Source organism: Chrysochloris asiatica, unplaced genomic scaffold (genome assembly GCF_000296735.1).
Source record: "Chrysochloris asiatica unplaced genomic scaffold, ChrAsi1.0 scaffold00090, whole genome shotgun sequence".
NCBI lineage: Eukaryota > Metazoa > Chordata > Mammalia > Afrosoricida > Chrysochloridae > Chrysochloris > Chrysochloris asiatica.
In genome coordinates, this window is record NW_006408608.1 from 5,515,282 (window position 1) to 5,528,915 (window position 13,634).

A 13,634-nucleotide genomic window follows, 5' to 3' on the forward strand; every position below is an offset into this window, starting at 1 on the left:
GACATCAGGACTGGAGGAAGGTTCATTAACCTTGTGATATGCAGATGATACAACCTTGCTTGCTGAAAGTGAAGAGGACTTAAAACATTTACTGATAAAGATCAAAGAGCACAACCTTCGGTATGGATTACATCTCAATGTAAAGAAAACAAAATTCTTCACCACTGGACTAATAAACAACATCAAGATAAATGGAGAAAAGATCGATGTTATCAAAGACTTCATTTTGCTCAGATCAACCACCAACACTCATGAAATCAAATGATGTACTGCATTAGGTAAATCTGCTGCACAAGACCTGTTTTAAGTGTTCAAGGGCAAAGATGTTTGTTTGAGAACCAAAGTGCCTCGGATCCAAGCCATGATATTTTCAATAGCCTCACATGAATTTGAAAGTTGGATGGTGAATAAGGAAGACCATAGAAGAATTGATGCATTTGAGTTATGGTGTTGGAGGAAAAGATTAAAAGTACCATGGACTGCCAAAAGAACAAACAGGAGGGACCAGTTGGTGCAGAAGGACCTCATGTCTGGTAAAGTGGAGGGTCAACGAAAAAGAGGAAGACCTTCAACGAGTTGGATTGGCACAGTGGCAGGACCAATGGTCTCAAGTATACCGACAATTGTGAAGTTAGCACAGGACTGGGCAGTGTTTCATTCTGTTGTGCTTAGGGGTTGCTATGAGTCAGTGCTGACTTGATGTTGCACCTAACAACAACAACAACAAAAGCACCACATTGAGATTTGGAAGAATGAAGGGAGCTTTCCTCCAGAAAAAAATCACAGACGCACACACAATTATGTACAACTTCTGTTGTTTCAAGAGCCCCCAGAAGACCATCCAAGGACTCCAAATGAACAAATACTTCCCTAGGGTAAATTATTCATTTAACAAATATTTATTAAGCAGCCAACAGAAAAGAGGTGCTCTTGGCTGCAGTTAGTAGGGTCTCACTTGTGCTTGAACCCCTGGCTGAGGGGTTGGTCTGCCTGCCAAGGAGGTGCTACACTGGCCTTGCTCATCTCTTTGAAGATGTATGCTTGCCCTGGGAGTAAATGATCGGAAATGTGGGATGTGCGCAGTATGTTTGCCAAAGTGTGAGGAAAGGCGTGGGCAGGAGCTAGTGAGTTTTGGGGGTGTGGAGGAACAGACAGAGCAGGGAGGATGAGTGGCAGCCTTTAACTCTGCTGAGGAGTATGTGTGGCCCCAACGTGGCCCTTACTCGTGGCTGTGCTGGGATTTGTTTCTTTAGAGAAGATGGAGATTCTTTCACATACCACTCTGAAGCCCTCTGGCCTACCCTGGCTTACATTGCAGAAAGCAGCCTGAACGTGGAAAACTGTTCTGAGAAGGAAGAAGTTTTTTGTGTTTTTTTCCTCTATATCTTGCAGCATCCCTCTTCCATGCTCCTCAATAAATCCCACACCTCACCATAGAAATGAAAAATCCAAGCCTCGTAGCTCAACAATCCATTTCAAACCAACACACGCAGCGATCAGTGTGGGCAGGGACCCTGTGCAGCTTCCCCTGTGCCTGGCATAAAACACCAAACAAGACGACATTGAGTCAATTCCATGTGTGTCAAGAGTAGAACTCTGCCCTATAAGATGTGCACGGCTGTGACCTTTCTGAAGCAGATGGCCAGGTCTTCCTCCCAAGATGCCTCTAGGAGGGTTTGAACTGCCAACTTTTTGATTAGTAGCCAAGTACTTAACCCTCTGTGCCACTCTGGGACCCCAGGGCCTAGCATACAACAGACACTCAATAGCTGTTGAACAAGAGAATGTTCGGACTTCAACAAGAATGACCCAGGCTCCCTGCCCCATGAGCTCCCTATACTATGGGGACGCTGCTTCTTTCCTGGTCACCCTGACAACAAGGGACTCTAGCCCTGGACAGTGACTAGTGCCAAAGATGGCCGACTGGAAGACAGAGTCCTTTCTTGGAAGCTGTTTGTTGCCCTGGCTGTCTGCTGTTTGGCAGGGGAAAGGCGTCTTTGAGGAAGCAGGAGAACAAGCTGATACATTTGGCCCAATTATTACTGAAACCAAAGCCTGTTACTGAAACGCCCTGCTCTCCCGTTTCATAAAGCTCTCATATTCACTCAGTCAAGGGAAAAGGTTATTCCAGGACTCGAGGGAATCCTAGGCACCCCACAATTAGTCTAATACTAATGATTAGGAGAATCACTGGCCCCCCACAGAGGAAAGGAGCCAGCTTCCAGGACCTGGTGATGAAAGCTTGTCTCCCTTAAAGACATGTCGTGGTTTGAAGTGTTTCATGGGTAAGTGGGACTTCTAGGCATGCAAAGGTTTCTGGGTAAGTGCCGAGAGAGAAATCACCATGGAGAAGCTACCACCCTTTGAACAGGTGGTCTGGCGGTGTCAACCACAATTTAGGACTCTGGTAGTGTAGTGTTTACGAATTGGGCTACTAATCTTAAGGTTGGCAGTTAGAAACTACCAGCTGTTCTGTGGGAGAAAGATAGGCTTTCTGCTCCTGTAAAGATTTACAGCCTCAGAAACCCTGTACAGGGTAGCTATGAGTCAGAACTGACTCCCTGGTACTTAACAACAACAACAATTTCACATCTAGAAGTCTGTTCTTTATGTGTAAGAGGATATTCATTACAGCATCCTACAAAAGTAGAAACAACCTCGATGTCTATCAATCAGGGACGGATTGGATAAATGGGACATACAGAATTCTGTGGAGCCATTTAAAATAATGAGGTAGAGCCTTCTATAATGACTTAATAAAATAGCCACTGAATAGTGCTAACTGGGAAAGAAAAAGTTGCAGACTATATATGGTTTGATACCAGTATTATTTTATTTTTTGCAAAACTTTACTAAATAAATATCTGTGTCTGAATATATATGGTTTGATATCATTATTTATTTATTTCACAAATCTTTATCTATTAAGTAAATATCTGTTGTTAAGTGCAGTCGAGTAGGTTCCAACCCATAGTGACCCTGTATAGGGTTTCCAAGGAGTGACTGGTGAGCTTGAACCTGTGGAGTTGGTTCCAACTCATAGCAACCCTGTATAAGCTTTCTGAGGCTGCAAATCTGTACGAGAGCAGAAAGCCTCATTTTTTTCTCCTGTGGAACTGCTGGTAGTTTCAAACTAGCTGACCTTGAGGTTAGCAGCCGACTCGTAACCCCTACACTACCAGAGCTCCTTATATACATATATACATACTCCATATATATATATTTTAGTGTTTGCACCCAAATAAAATTTATTTCTCAGTAACCCCATGAAGTGGGGGCTGTCATTATACCCACTTTCCAGATACGGACATCAAGGCATAGCAACTTCTCCGAGGTCATTGAGTTTGTAGTAGAGGAGTTGGGATCTTAACCCTTCAATCAGTGTGCAGCATGGCTCTCTGTCCATCCAGTGGTCTCTGCATGGACAAGGTCTGAGGAACCCATGCCACACTGTGATTGCAAGGGGAGAGGCCGGGTTTTTGCTCTTTTACATTTCATATAATCAAACAATGGCATCCTGCTGGGGTGCTGTAGGGTCAGCTCTGCACTGTGAACCACAAAGTCAGCAGTTCAAATGCACCAGCCATTCCTTGGAAACCCTATACAGGGTCACTAGGAATTGGAACCGACTCGATGGGACTTAACAACAACACTCAAATAATACTTGTGGAATTGAAAATAAAAATGTTTCTAAACAAGGAAAGAAAACAAACATGGTGGGACTCTTTGTTCACATGGTCTTCCAGGCCCAGAACCGGATGGCCACTTACCGATTGGTTGTTCAAGAACATATCTGTGTGGATCGGTTCCATCTGCACTGAGATGTCGCACATCTGAGCCGGATTCCTGGGCTTCTGGTTAGTTTCCAGGCTTAGCTGGAGTTTGTACTTCTCTTGGGAAACCCTAGGGCAGAGAGGAGGGTCACTGGGTAGCAGAAGCAAGGTTCCAGAACCATAAATTACCTTTGTACCCTCTGGCAAAACAGGCAAGAAAGCACATTTCTCTTGGTGCCTTGATTCTAAGAGTCTTCCAGTCTCCTGCAGCAAAATCCTGGAGAATGTGGTTTTTAGAGGCCTTGGAGAATACAAAGGTGCACTAGTGGCCCAGTGGTTAAGCAAGTGCTCGGCTACTAACTGAGGTTTGGCAGTTCAAAGCCACTCAGGGGCTGCTTGGCGACAGCCCTGACAATCTGCTCCCATAAAGGTAACAGTCTAGACTACCCTGTGGATGGGACAGCCTCACTCTGTCCCATGGGGTCACTATGAGATGGAAAGGAATTCAACAGCACCTAACAACAACAACAGAAGCTAGTGTCCAGAGCTGTAAGCACCAACCCTCGAGTCCTACCGTGGGTCTGTAGGACACCTACCTGTCAGTGTCTGTGGAGGCATGTGCTGCGTACCCACTAATGCTTCATATGTGGTAACTCATCTATTTCTTACAATCCCCTCAGCTGGGGGCTCTTTTGCCCCATTTTACAGACAAAGAAAGACAAATACTGCAATATGCCCAAGGTGACAGAGCTTGGAAATGGAGAAGTCTGGTTTTGAACCCAAGCAGTCGATTCCCAGCCCGTTCTTTTCAAGTCTCTGTGAATATGCCTAGGCCACGGCCATGAAGCCCATGAAATGTCTACAGGATGTGTGCCCACTACAGGATTGTGTGCCCCCAAGTCGGTTCCAACTCTTAGCAACCCTGTATGTGGTTTCCGAGGCTGTAGATCTTTATGGGAGCAAAAAGTCTCATCTTTCTCCTGCGGAGCGATTGGTAGATTTGAACAGCTGACCTTGCAGTTAGCAGGCCAGCTCGGAATCCACGACGCTACCAGGGCTCCTTGCTACAGGTTCTACAGGACCTATCAGGCTTGCTCAGACATGACTCTTATGTTACAACATGGATGAACTCTGGACAAAAATACCAGGGTACAGGATATTTCTTAGACATGGGTTAACATGGCATTTTATCCTTATTTTAAACTGACTTTTGACACACCTAGTTTGTTCGTTTCAATAAGTAAATCATTCATTTTCAGAAAGCATTCATTGTTTCCTTTCTGTGTTAGGCCATGTGTTAGTGCTGAGGAGACAATAATTGACTAGGTCACTTAGGACCCTGTTTTCAGGGAGACACAGATAACTAAAGCCTAAGGAGTCTTGGTGGTGTCATGGGCTTGCTGTTCACCACAACGTTGGCGGTTCAAACCCACCAGCTGTTCTGCAGGAGAAGTCTACTCCCATAAAGACTTACAGTCCCAGAAACCCTGAGGAACCATGATGCTTCACCCTATAGGTTCGCTACGAGACAGAATGGACTCAACGGCAGTGAATTTAGTTTGGATTTGGTTTGATCATTAGGTTAGGTGAGGTATAGGGGCTGAGGGACCCAGGGTAGAGCAGGAGCCTTGGCCACATTTGGTAGGGATGGAAGACGGAGGGCTTCCCAGAGGAAGTGGCATTTAAGCAGAGATCTGTCTTCTGGAATACTGGGCAAGAGTGTCTGAGAAACAGAACTAAGACAAATCCGATTTGAATTGATGAGTCTATGGCGCAATGAAACATAACATATTCATTCATTCATTCATTCGCCTACCCAACCAACATTGACTGAGCCCATCTCTGTGGGAGGCCCCCCAGGCACTTGGGTAGACCACGGAGCTGTCGTCACACACCTTAGCGCCTCCCTGAGGGTCTCCAGCTCCCTGTCCTTCTTTTCCATCAGGCCAGTCACCTGGGCCATCTTCTCCTTGAGCACACTCAGCTCACTGCTCTGCCGCTGTACTAGGAGCACATTCCGCTCCAGTTCCATCTTCTGCTTCTCGCTGAGCTCCCCTGGAAGCGACATGAAAACTCGTGAGGTGGTCTCCTGCTGTGGGTCCTGCTAGGGTTACAGCAGATCTGCCAGGCCTGTAAGACCCACAAGACAGGTCACCCCCTTCCAGGAATTCTCAGGGGCTTTAGGAACCCTTAGGTCTGCTTGTATTTGTGCCTTTGTTAACAATAGAAACATTACTTGTGACAATTGCTTTCTCTCTAGTGCTGACTCCGTGAGGCACTGTGGGAGTTTACCTGATGTGCTGGAGCACATTGAGACCCAGCCTGTGGCACTTTGGTATTCTCAGGCATCCTAAGGGCTCTGAAGTCTGCTTTGCACATGTGCCTGCCAGGTACAACCACCTCCAGTCAAGGGTTGATGGAAGTTGTTGTTTATATCCTGAGCTCTCTAGGCCCTCAGGCGGGATACCTGGGAAGCCTGCACTCACAGTTTCCTAACATTCCCTAGCAGAGTTCAGCTCCACTTGCCCACTCTGGAAACCTGATAACACACTCTTCATTTGCTTTCTATCCTTTCTTGTCTTCTTCACTCTCCATACTGTGTTTCCTGGATTTACCTCTCAAATAAACTGCCTGTTCTGAAACTTTTCTCTCAGGCTCTGCTTTCAGGAGAACCCAAAGAAAGACGCCTGCATTACCTAGAACCATTAACTCAACTCAACAAGGTAGCTGCTATTAACACACCCACTTTATAGATGTAGAGACTCGGAGAGATGAGCTGACCTGCCTAAGGTCATGCAGCTAACAAGTCACAGATGTGGACTGAGTGTGAGGTCTCCTGATTCTAGAACTGGAAATTGTAGCCTCTATGTATACATTTTTATGTGATTACTCTTTGAAAAATTTAGCCGTAGATGCCTGGAGTGTATTAACAGGAATGGCTGTAGGGGAGAAAGATCCTTGAAGGTTGTAGGGTACACAGAATTCTAGGTGGGGACGAGATGAAAGAGACTTAACTATTCTACCTTCCACTGTCCTAAACCTTGGTGCCTACATCTTGATGCCTGCTTATTATGCCTTTTGCCTGGGTTGATTCTAGGGATGGGAAAACGAAGGTGGCAAGAAGGAGGGAGACAGAAATAACAGAGAAAGACCCAAGTAGGAATGTTAAGCCAGAGTTGTTTGTGTGCATCCCAAAGAGAGGACTCAGCTATTTCACCCCAACTCTAAGGGACTCTTGAGGTTCCCATCAACTCTAGGAAGTAGGTGGTGTTGTCTTCACTTTAATAAGAGGAAGACGAGCCCTGAAGCACCTTGCCCTTGATCCCAAAGCTAGTAGGCTATGAGGCTTGTGCAGGTAGCCCGGGCTTCCCCTTCAAGGCTTTGCTTCCAGAATTTCAGGGATAAAGGAGCATCTCCCTGCAAAATGAAGCTTCATCTCTAGTTCTCTGGAGAACTCCCCTTGGCATTGGTGAGTTGTTGACCCTGAAAGGCAAGCGCTGCAGCTGCGTTAGAAAGTGAGTCAGGCAGTATTTCAAGAGCCAGGCTTTCCAACTCTGAAGGGCTTCCTCTCTTGAAGAAGTGGGTCAGGATGTCAAGAGACACAAGATTGGTACAAACCTCTCAAATCTGACATTCGGCCATGGGCTTCGGTGAGGTCTTTCCTCAACCTCACAATGACCTCCTGCTGGGACAGGATTTCCTTCTGAGCTGTCAGTAAATCTTCTCTGAAATGCACAAGACCAAACAAAGTCAGTTTAACTTCATCTCAGTGGTTTTTCTGAATGTCTGGGAGGGTCAGACACTGGCACAATGGGAACCTCAGTGATGGCCTGCCTGAACCAGTCACATAGCAAGGAGGAAAACGACAGTCTTTACAAATTCTCAGAGCAAAAACGGATTTTGGTGTACTTTCAGTGTTATATATCGACTAAAGTATTTGGCCTCTAATCAAAAGGTGAGAGATTTGAGTCCACCCAGATCTCCCGAGTGGCGCTGGAGAAAGGCCTGGAGATCTGCTTCTACAAAATCAGCCATTGAAAACCTTATGGCACACAGTTCTACACATATGGAATTGCCATGAATTGGAATCAACTCAACATTTTAAAAGGACATCAAGGTGGAACAAAAGATTCCAACTAGGTTCAGTCTGAGGTTGCACTATGACTTGTATAACAGTGATACCCTATACTGCTCAGAAGTCCACAGGCATGAATTGATATGTTTGTGGGCTTTTGGTCTTTGGCCAGAAGAGAAAGGAAGGCTACTGTTTGTTGCTGTTCAGGGCTTCAGAGACTGAGGACAACATGCCTTCCATTCTCGCATCATTCAAACCAGTCACTATCATGTTGATGTTGACCCATAGTGATGTCATGTGTATCAGTGTAGAATGATAGTGTTTTGATGGCTGATTTTTCAGAAGTAGACCACCAGGAGCTTCTGCTGAGGTGCTAACCTTTCCGTTAAGAGCCGAGTGTGTTAACTATGTGCATCTTTCAGGGACATTATCCTCACTGGATTTTGTTAGAGTTCCTAATGGAGAGAGGTGAGGCCAGAAGATGAAAGAGCCTTGATGGAGATGTGGGGTTTGGGGATGATGAGATGAGACAGCTTCCTCCACCACCCCATCATGTCCCAGAGAGCAGGACACTTCTGATACCTGGAATCTCAGGGTAGGTGACAGGGAGGATGGTTATGCTCAGTGGAGCAGTGGCCCATGGGAAGGGGAGCCTTGCAGAATGGCAGAGGACAGTGCCTGAAAGGATTAAACTGGAAGTACATGGGATGCATGTACTGAGAAAAGAGGAGGAAGTCATTTTGTGTGTGTGTGTGTGTGTGTGTGTGTGTCTGTTTGTGTTGAGGGAGGGGGGAGAACTGCAGTATCACTTATGCAGAAGAGATGAAGAGCCTAAGACTTTGGGCATATCTCAAATGTTACCCCATTTGAGTTCACAGGCTTTTGAAATCCAGGCTTGACCCTTTGTCTATGGACCCTTGAGGGCAAAGTGTATATTTATTATGAAATAAAGCAAAATTCTGGTGGGTTGCATCTCAAAAGAAAATAATGTGCTAGAGACTTCCAGGGCAAGATGGCGGAGTAAGCAGAAGCATTGAGGAGACCCTCCGCAGCAAAGACCTGGGAGACCAAGTGAAACAGATGCAGATGGTGATCCTGGAACCCTGACTTTCAGAGGATAGGACAGAGAGGTGGATTGAGTGCTGACCAGAAGAGGCAGCTGAACAAGAGTGGCGAGAGAGAAGAAAAGCCGGTGGCTGTCCACTGGCATGGAGCGGCACAGCATCTGGAGTTTTTGTGAGCGGCTGTCAACACAGCAGCCTTCAGACACAGGACACGACTGGACATTGGTGGCAAGAGAGGTGCAGTTCTTCCTTGTTCACATGCCCTTCTGGTAGCTGGAGGCCCTTGACAATCCAGAGGCCGGTGGCACCCCTTCCCTCACAGTCTCAGCTCTGCCTTAGATCTGGGTGCTGGGCATGTCACCTCTGATTCTGCCCTGAACTATGCTCAGCAAACAGAGAAGAGCATTCAGAATTCCATTCTCTATCACACCCACCAGGAGACAGGTGGTGAATGTCTGACAACACACCAACATACAGTCATCAACTGAATGTAAACACAAAGACACTACAATGTGTGAAAGAAAATAGACAAATTTCAACTTACACGAAGCAACAAGACAGAGTACCCCAAACAAGTGAACAAAATAGAGACTCAGAAAATATACTAGAAATGGTGTCAGAATTACTAGATAAGGAATTTCAAAGAATGATATTTAGGATGGAAATAAAGATGGAGGAAAGCAAGGAGAACACAGAAAAATACTTTAGAGGCATTCAGGACAACATTACAAGAACAAATGGACAAAATAAATGAAAAAATGGGAAACCACACAAAAACAATTAGAAAGCCAGAAGACTAATACTAAGACTTCAGAAACAGATAATATATTGAAAAGACAAAAGAAGTAGAGTTGAATCAATAGAAGGCCAAATTACTGAGCTTACAGACAAATCTCTCAATATTCATCTGTTAAAGGAACAATCAGAAAAAAACAAAACAAAATCCATCCAAAGAAAGACTAAGATTTATGTGGGATACTACCAAAAGAGTAATTTACATTGGAATTAAGTTACGATTGGAATTACATAATAGGAAGAGACAAAAAAGAAAATATAGAGAAAATTGTCTAAGAGTTGTTGGAAGAATACTTCCCTAACATCATAAAAGATGAGAAAATAGTCACTCAAGAGGCTGAATGAACTCCAAACAGGATAGACCACAAAAGAAACTCACCAAGACACATTATAATCAAACTTTTCAAAATAAGGAAACGTGAACTATAAAAGAGAACTAATAAGACAAAGCTCTGATTTCTCAGCAGAAACCATGCAGGTAAGCAGATAAAGGAATGATAAATATAAAACTCTAAAGAAAAAAAAAAAAATTGCCAACCAAGAATCCCATAACCAGCAAAAGAGTCCATCAAATATCATGGCAAAATTAGGATATTTCTAAACAAACAGATGCTAAAAGAATTTGTAAAAACCAGACCAACCTTACAAAAAATACTAAAGGGAGTGCTCTGAACAGAGAGCCAACAACAGCAGACAACAACCTGACACTAACATACATGACAATATCACCCAGAAATCAACCAAGATGCAAAAGTCTTCAAAGTAAAACAGAACTGCAAGACTAAAAATCGGGTACCAGAGATACAAGTTTGTAACAATAACAAAAGTAAAACGGAATAATGTAGTTACAGAACTTTCAAATGAAGAAGAAATCAAGTAGATTTCAAGAAAAGTAAAATTAATTAAACCTAACTATAACCCCAAAACTAAGCCAAGGCTTACTCCTAGCCCTAGCCCAACCTATACCTATAACAAACACTAACCCTAGTCCTATCCATTACCCTAACACTAAATGAAGTCCTATGCTTATGTAGAGTCCTGGTATGGTGCTGCAGGTTAATGTGCTGGACTGCAAGATTGTTTTGAACTACAAGGTCAGTGGTTCAAGGTCATAAGCTGTTCCTCAGAAACCATATACAGTGTTGCTGAGTCAGAACCGACTGAACAGAACTTAATTAACAATGCCTGGTCTAGAGCTAGTCATAGTTCTAACCCTAACTCCTTCCTTGTATTGTTGTTAAGTGCCATCAAGTTGGTTACAACTCATAGCACCCCTTTATAGGTGGGTTTGAACTAACAGCCTTGTGGTTAACAGTCCAGTGTTTACCCTACAATGCTATACCAGGACTCCTTATTCCTACTTTTCCTTGTTGTTGTTAGGTGACATCGAGTCAGTATTGACTCATAGCGACGTTGTGCACAACAGAATGAAACACTACCCGATCCTGGGCCAACCTCACTATCGTTGCCTTGCTTGAGCCAATTGATGCTGCCATTTTGTCAATCCATTTTTTGGGGGTCTTCCTCTTTTTCTCTGACCCTCCACCTTAACAAACATGATATCCATTTCAGCAACTGGTCTCTCCTGACAATATGTCTGAAGTATGAGAGATGAAGTTTGGCCATCTTGGCCTCCAAGGAGCACTCTGGCTGCACTTCTTCTAACACAGATCTGTTGGTTCTTTTGGCAGCCTATGGCACTTTCAGTATTTTCCTCCAACACCATAACTCAAAAGCATCAATTCTTCTATGGTCTTCCTTATTTACTGTCCAGCTTTTGCATGCATATGAGGTTATTGAAAATACCATGACTTATATCAGGCGCACCATAGTTCTCAAGCTGACATCTTTGCTCTTCAACACTTTAAAGAGGTCTTAAGCAGAAGATTTGCCTAATGCAATATGTCGTTTGATTTCTTGACAGCTGCTTCCATGAGTGTTGATAGTTGATCCAAGAAGAATGAAGTCCCTGACAACATCAATCTGTTCTCCATTGATAAGAATGTTGTTTATTGGTCCAGTGGTGAGGATTTTTGTTTTCTTTACATTGAGATGCAATCCATATGGAAGGCTGTGGTCTTTGATCTTTATCAGTAAGTATTTTAAGTCCTCATCACTTTCAGCAAGCAAGGTTGTATCATCTGCATATCACAGGTTGTTAATAAGTCTTTCTCCAATCCTGATGCCACATTTTCTTCATATAAGCCAGCTTTTCAGATTATGTGCTCAGCATACAGGTTGAATAAGTATGGTGAAAGAATACAACCCTGTCACACACCTTTCTTAATTTTAAACTATTCAGTGTTGCCATGTTCTGTTAGAACAACTGCTTCTTGGTCTATGTACAGATTCCTCATTAGCACAATTAGGTATTCAGGAATACTCATACTTCGCAATGTCATCTGTAGCTTGTTATGATCCACACAATCGAAAGCCTTTGTGTGGTCAATAAAGCACAGGTAAACATCTTTCAGCCAAGATCCATCGGACATCAGCAATGATATGTCTCATTCCAGGGACTCTTCTGAATCTGGCTTGAACCTCTGTAAGTTTTCTGTCAATGTACGGTGGCAGCCATTTCTGTATTACTTTTAGTAAAACTTTACTCACATGGGATATCAAAGATATTGTCCGATGATTTCTGCATTCTGTTGGGTCATCTCTCTTTGGAATGGGCACAAATAAGGATCTCTTCCAATCAGTTGGATAGACAGCTGTCTTCCAAATTTCTTGGCATAGATGAGTGAGTGCCTCCAGTGCCGCCTCACGTTCTTGAAAAACTTCAATTTTTATTCCATCAATTCCTGGAGCCTTGTTCTTTGCCAATTCCTTCAATAAACCTTGCACTTCTTCCTTCAGTATCATTGGCTCTTGATCATATGCTACCTCTTGAAATGGTTGAACATTAACCGTTTCCTTTTGTTGCAGTCTCTGAGATGGAAGTATTTGTTCCATCTTCTTTTGATGTTTTCTCCATCATTCAGTAATTTGCCCAGAGAATCCTTCAATAATGAAAGTCAAGGCTTGAATTTTTTCTTGTTTCCCCAGCGTGAGAAATGCTGAGTGTGTTCTTCCTTTTTGGTTTTCTGACTCCAGATCTTTGCACATTTCGTTGTAATATTTGACTTTGTCTTCTCAAGCTGACCTTTGGAATTTTCTGTTCAGCTCTTGTACCTCTTCATTTTTTCTATTTGCTTTAGCATCTCTACACTGGAGAGCAAGTTTCAGTGTCTCTTCTGACACCCCTTTTGATCTTTTCCTTCTTTGCTGTCTTCTTAATGACTTTTTGCTTTCTTCCTGTATGATATTCTTGATGTCTTCCCAAACTTTTCTGGTCTTTGGTATTTAGTGTTTGACGTATCAAATCTGTTCTTCAGATGAGCTCTAAATTCAGGTGGGATATATTGAAGGCCATATTTTGACTCTCATGGACTTCTTTTCATTTTCTTCAGCTTCAGTTTGAATTTGTATATGAGCAATTGATGGTCTGTTCCACAATCTGCCCCTGGCCTTGTTAAGGCTGATGATATGGAGCTTTTCCATCATCTCTTTCCACAGTTATAGTCAATTTGATTTCTATGTATTTCATCTGGTGAGGTCCATGTGTATATTCGTCTCTTATGCTGTCTAAAGAAGCTATTTGAGATGAACAAATAATAGGTTTTGCAGAATTCTATCATGTGATCTCCAGCATCATTTCTATCACCAAGGCCACATTTTCCAACTACTGATCCTTTCTCTTTGCTCCTAACCTTTGCATTCCAATCACCAGTAATGATCAATACATCTTGATTGCATGTTTGATCAATTCCAGATTGAAGAAGTTGGTAGAATTCTTCTATTTCATCCTCAATGGCTTTAGTGGTTGGTGCGTAAATTTGAATAAAAGTGGTATTAACTGGTCTTCCCTGTGGTTGTGTGCTGTGG

At 43.4% G+C, this 13,634-nt stretch overlaps 1 protein-coding gene across 1 annotated transcript in view; it reads right to left on the reverse strand.

The window, feature by feature from the left end:
• FHAD1 (forkhead-associated (FHA) phosphopeptide binding domain 1) overlaps window positions 1-13,634 on the reverse strand; it is a 216,523-nt gene that overhangs the window by 29,824 nt on the left and 173,065 nt on the right. Inside the window, exons 21-23 of the mRNA XM_006866421.1 lie at window positions 7,392-7,498; window positions 5,669-5,828; window positions 3,771-3,903 (exon numbers count right to left, since the gene is read on the reverse strand). Of these exons, the coding sequence (XP_006866483.1) occupies window positions 3,771-3,903; window positions 5,669-5,828; window positions 7,392-7,498 (400 nt within the window). The remainder of the gene's footprint in view (window positions 1-3,770; window positions 3,904-5,668; window positions 5,829-7,391; window positions 7,499-13,634) is intronic.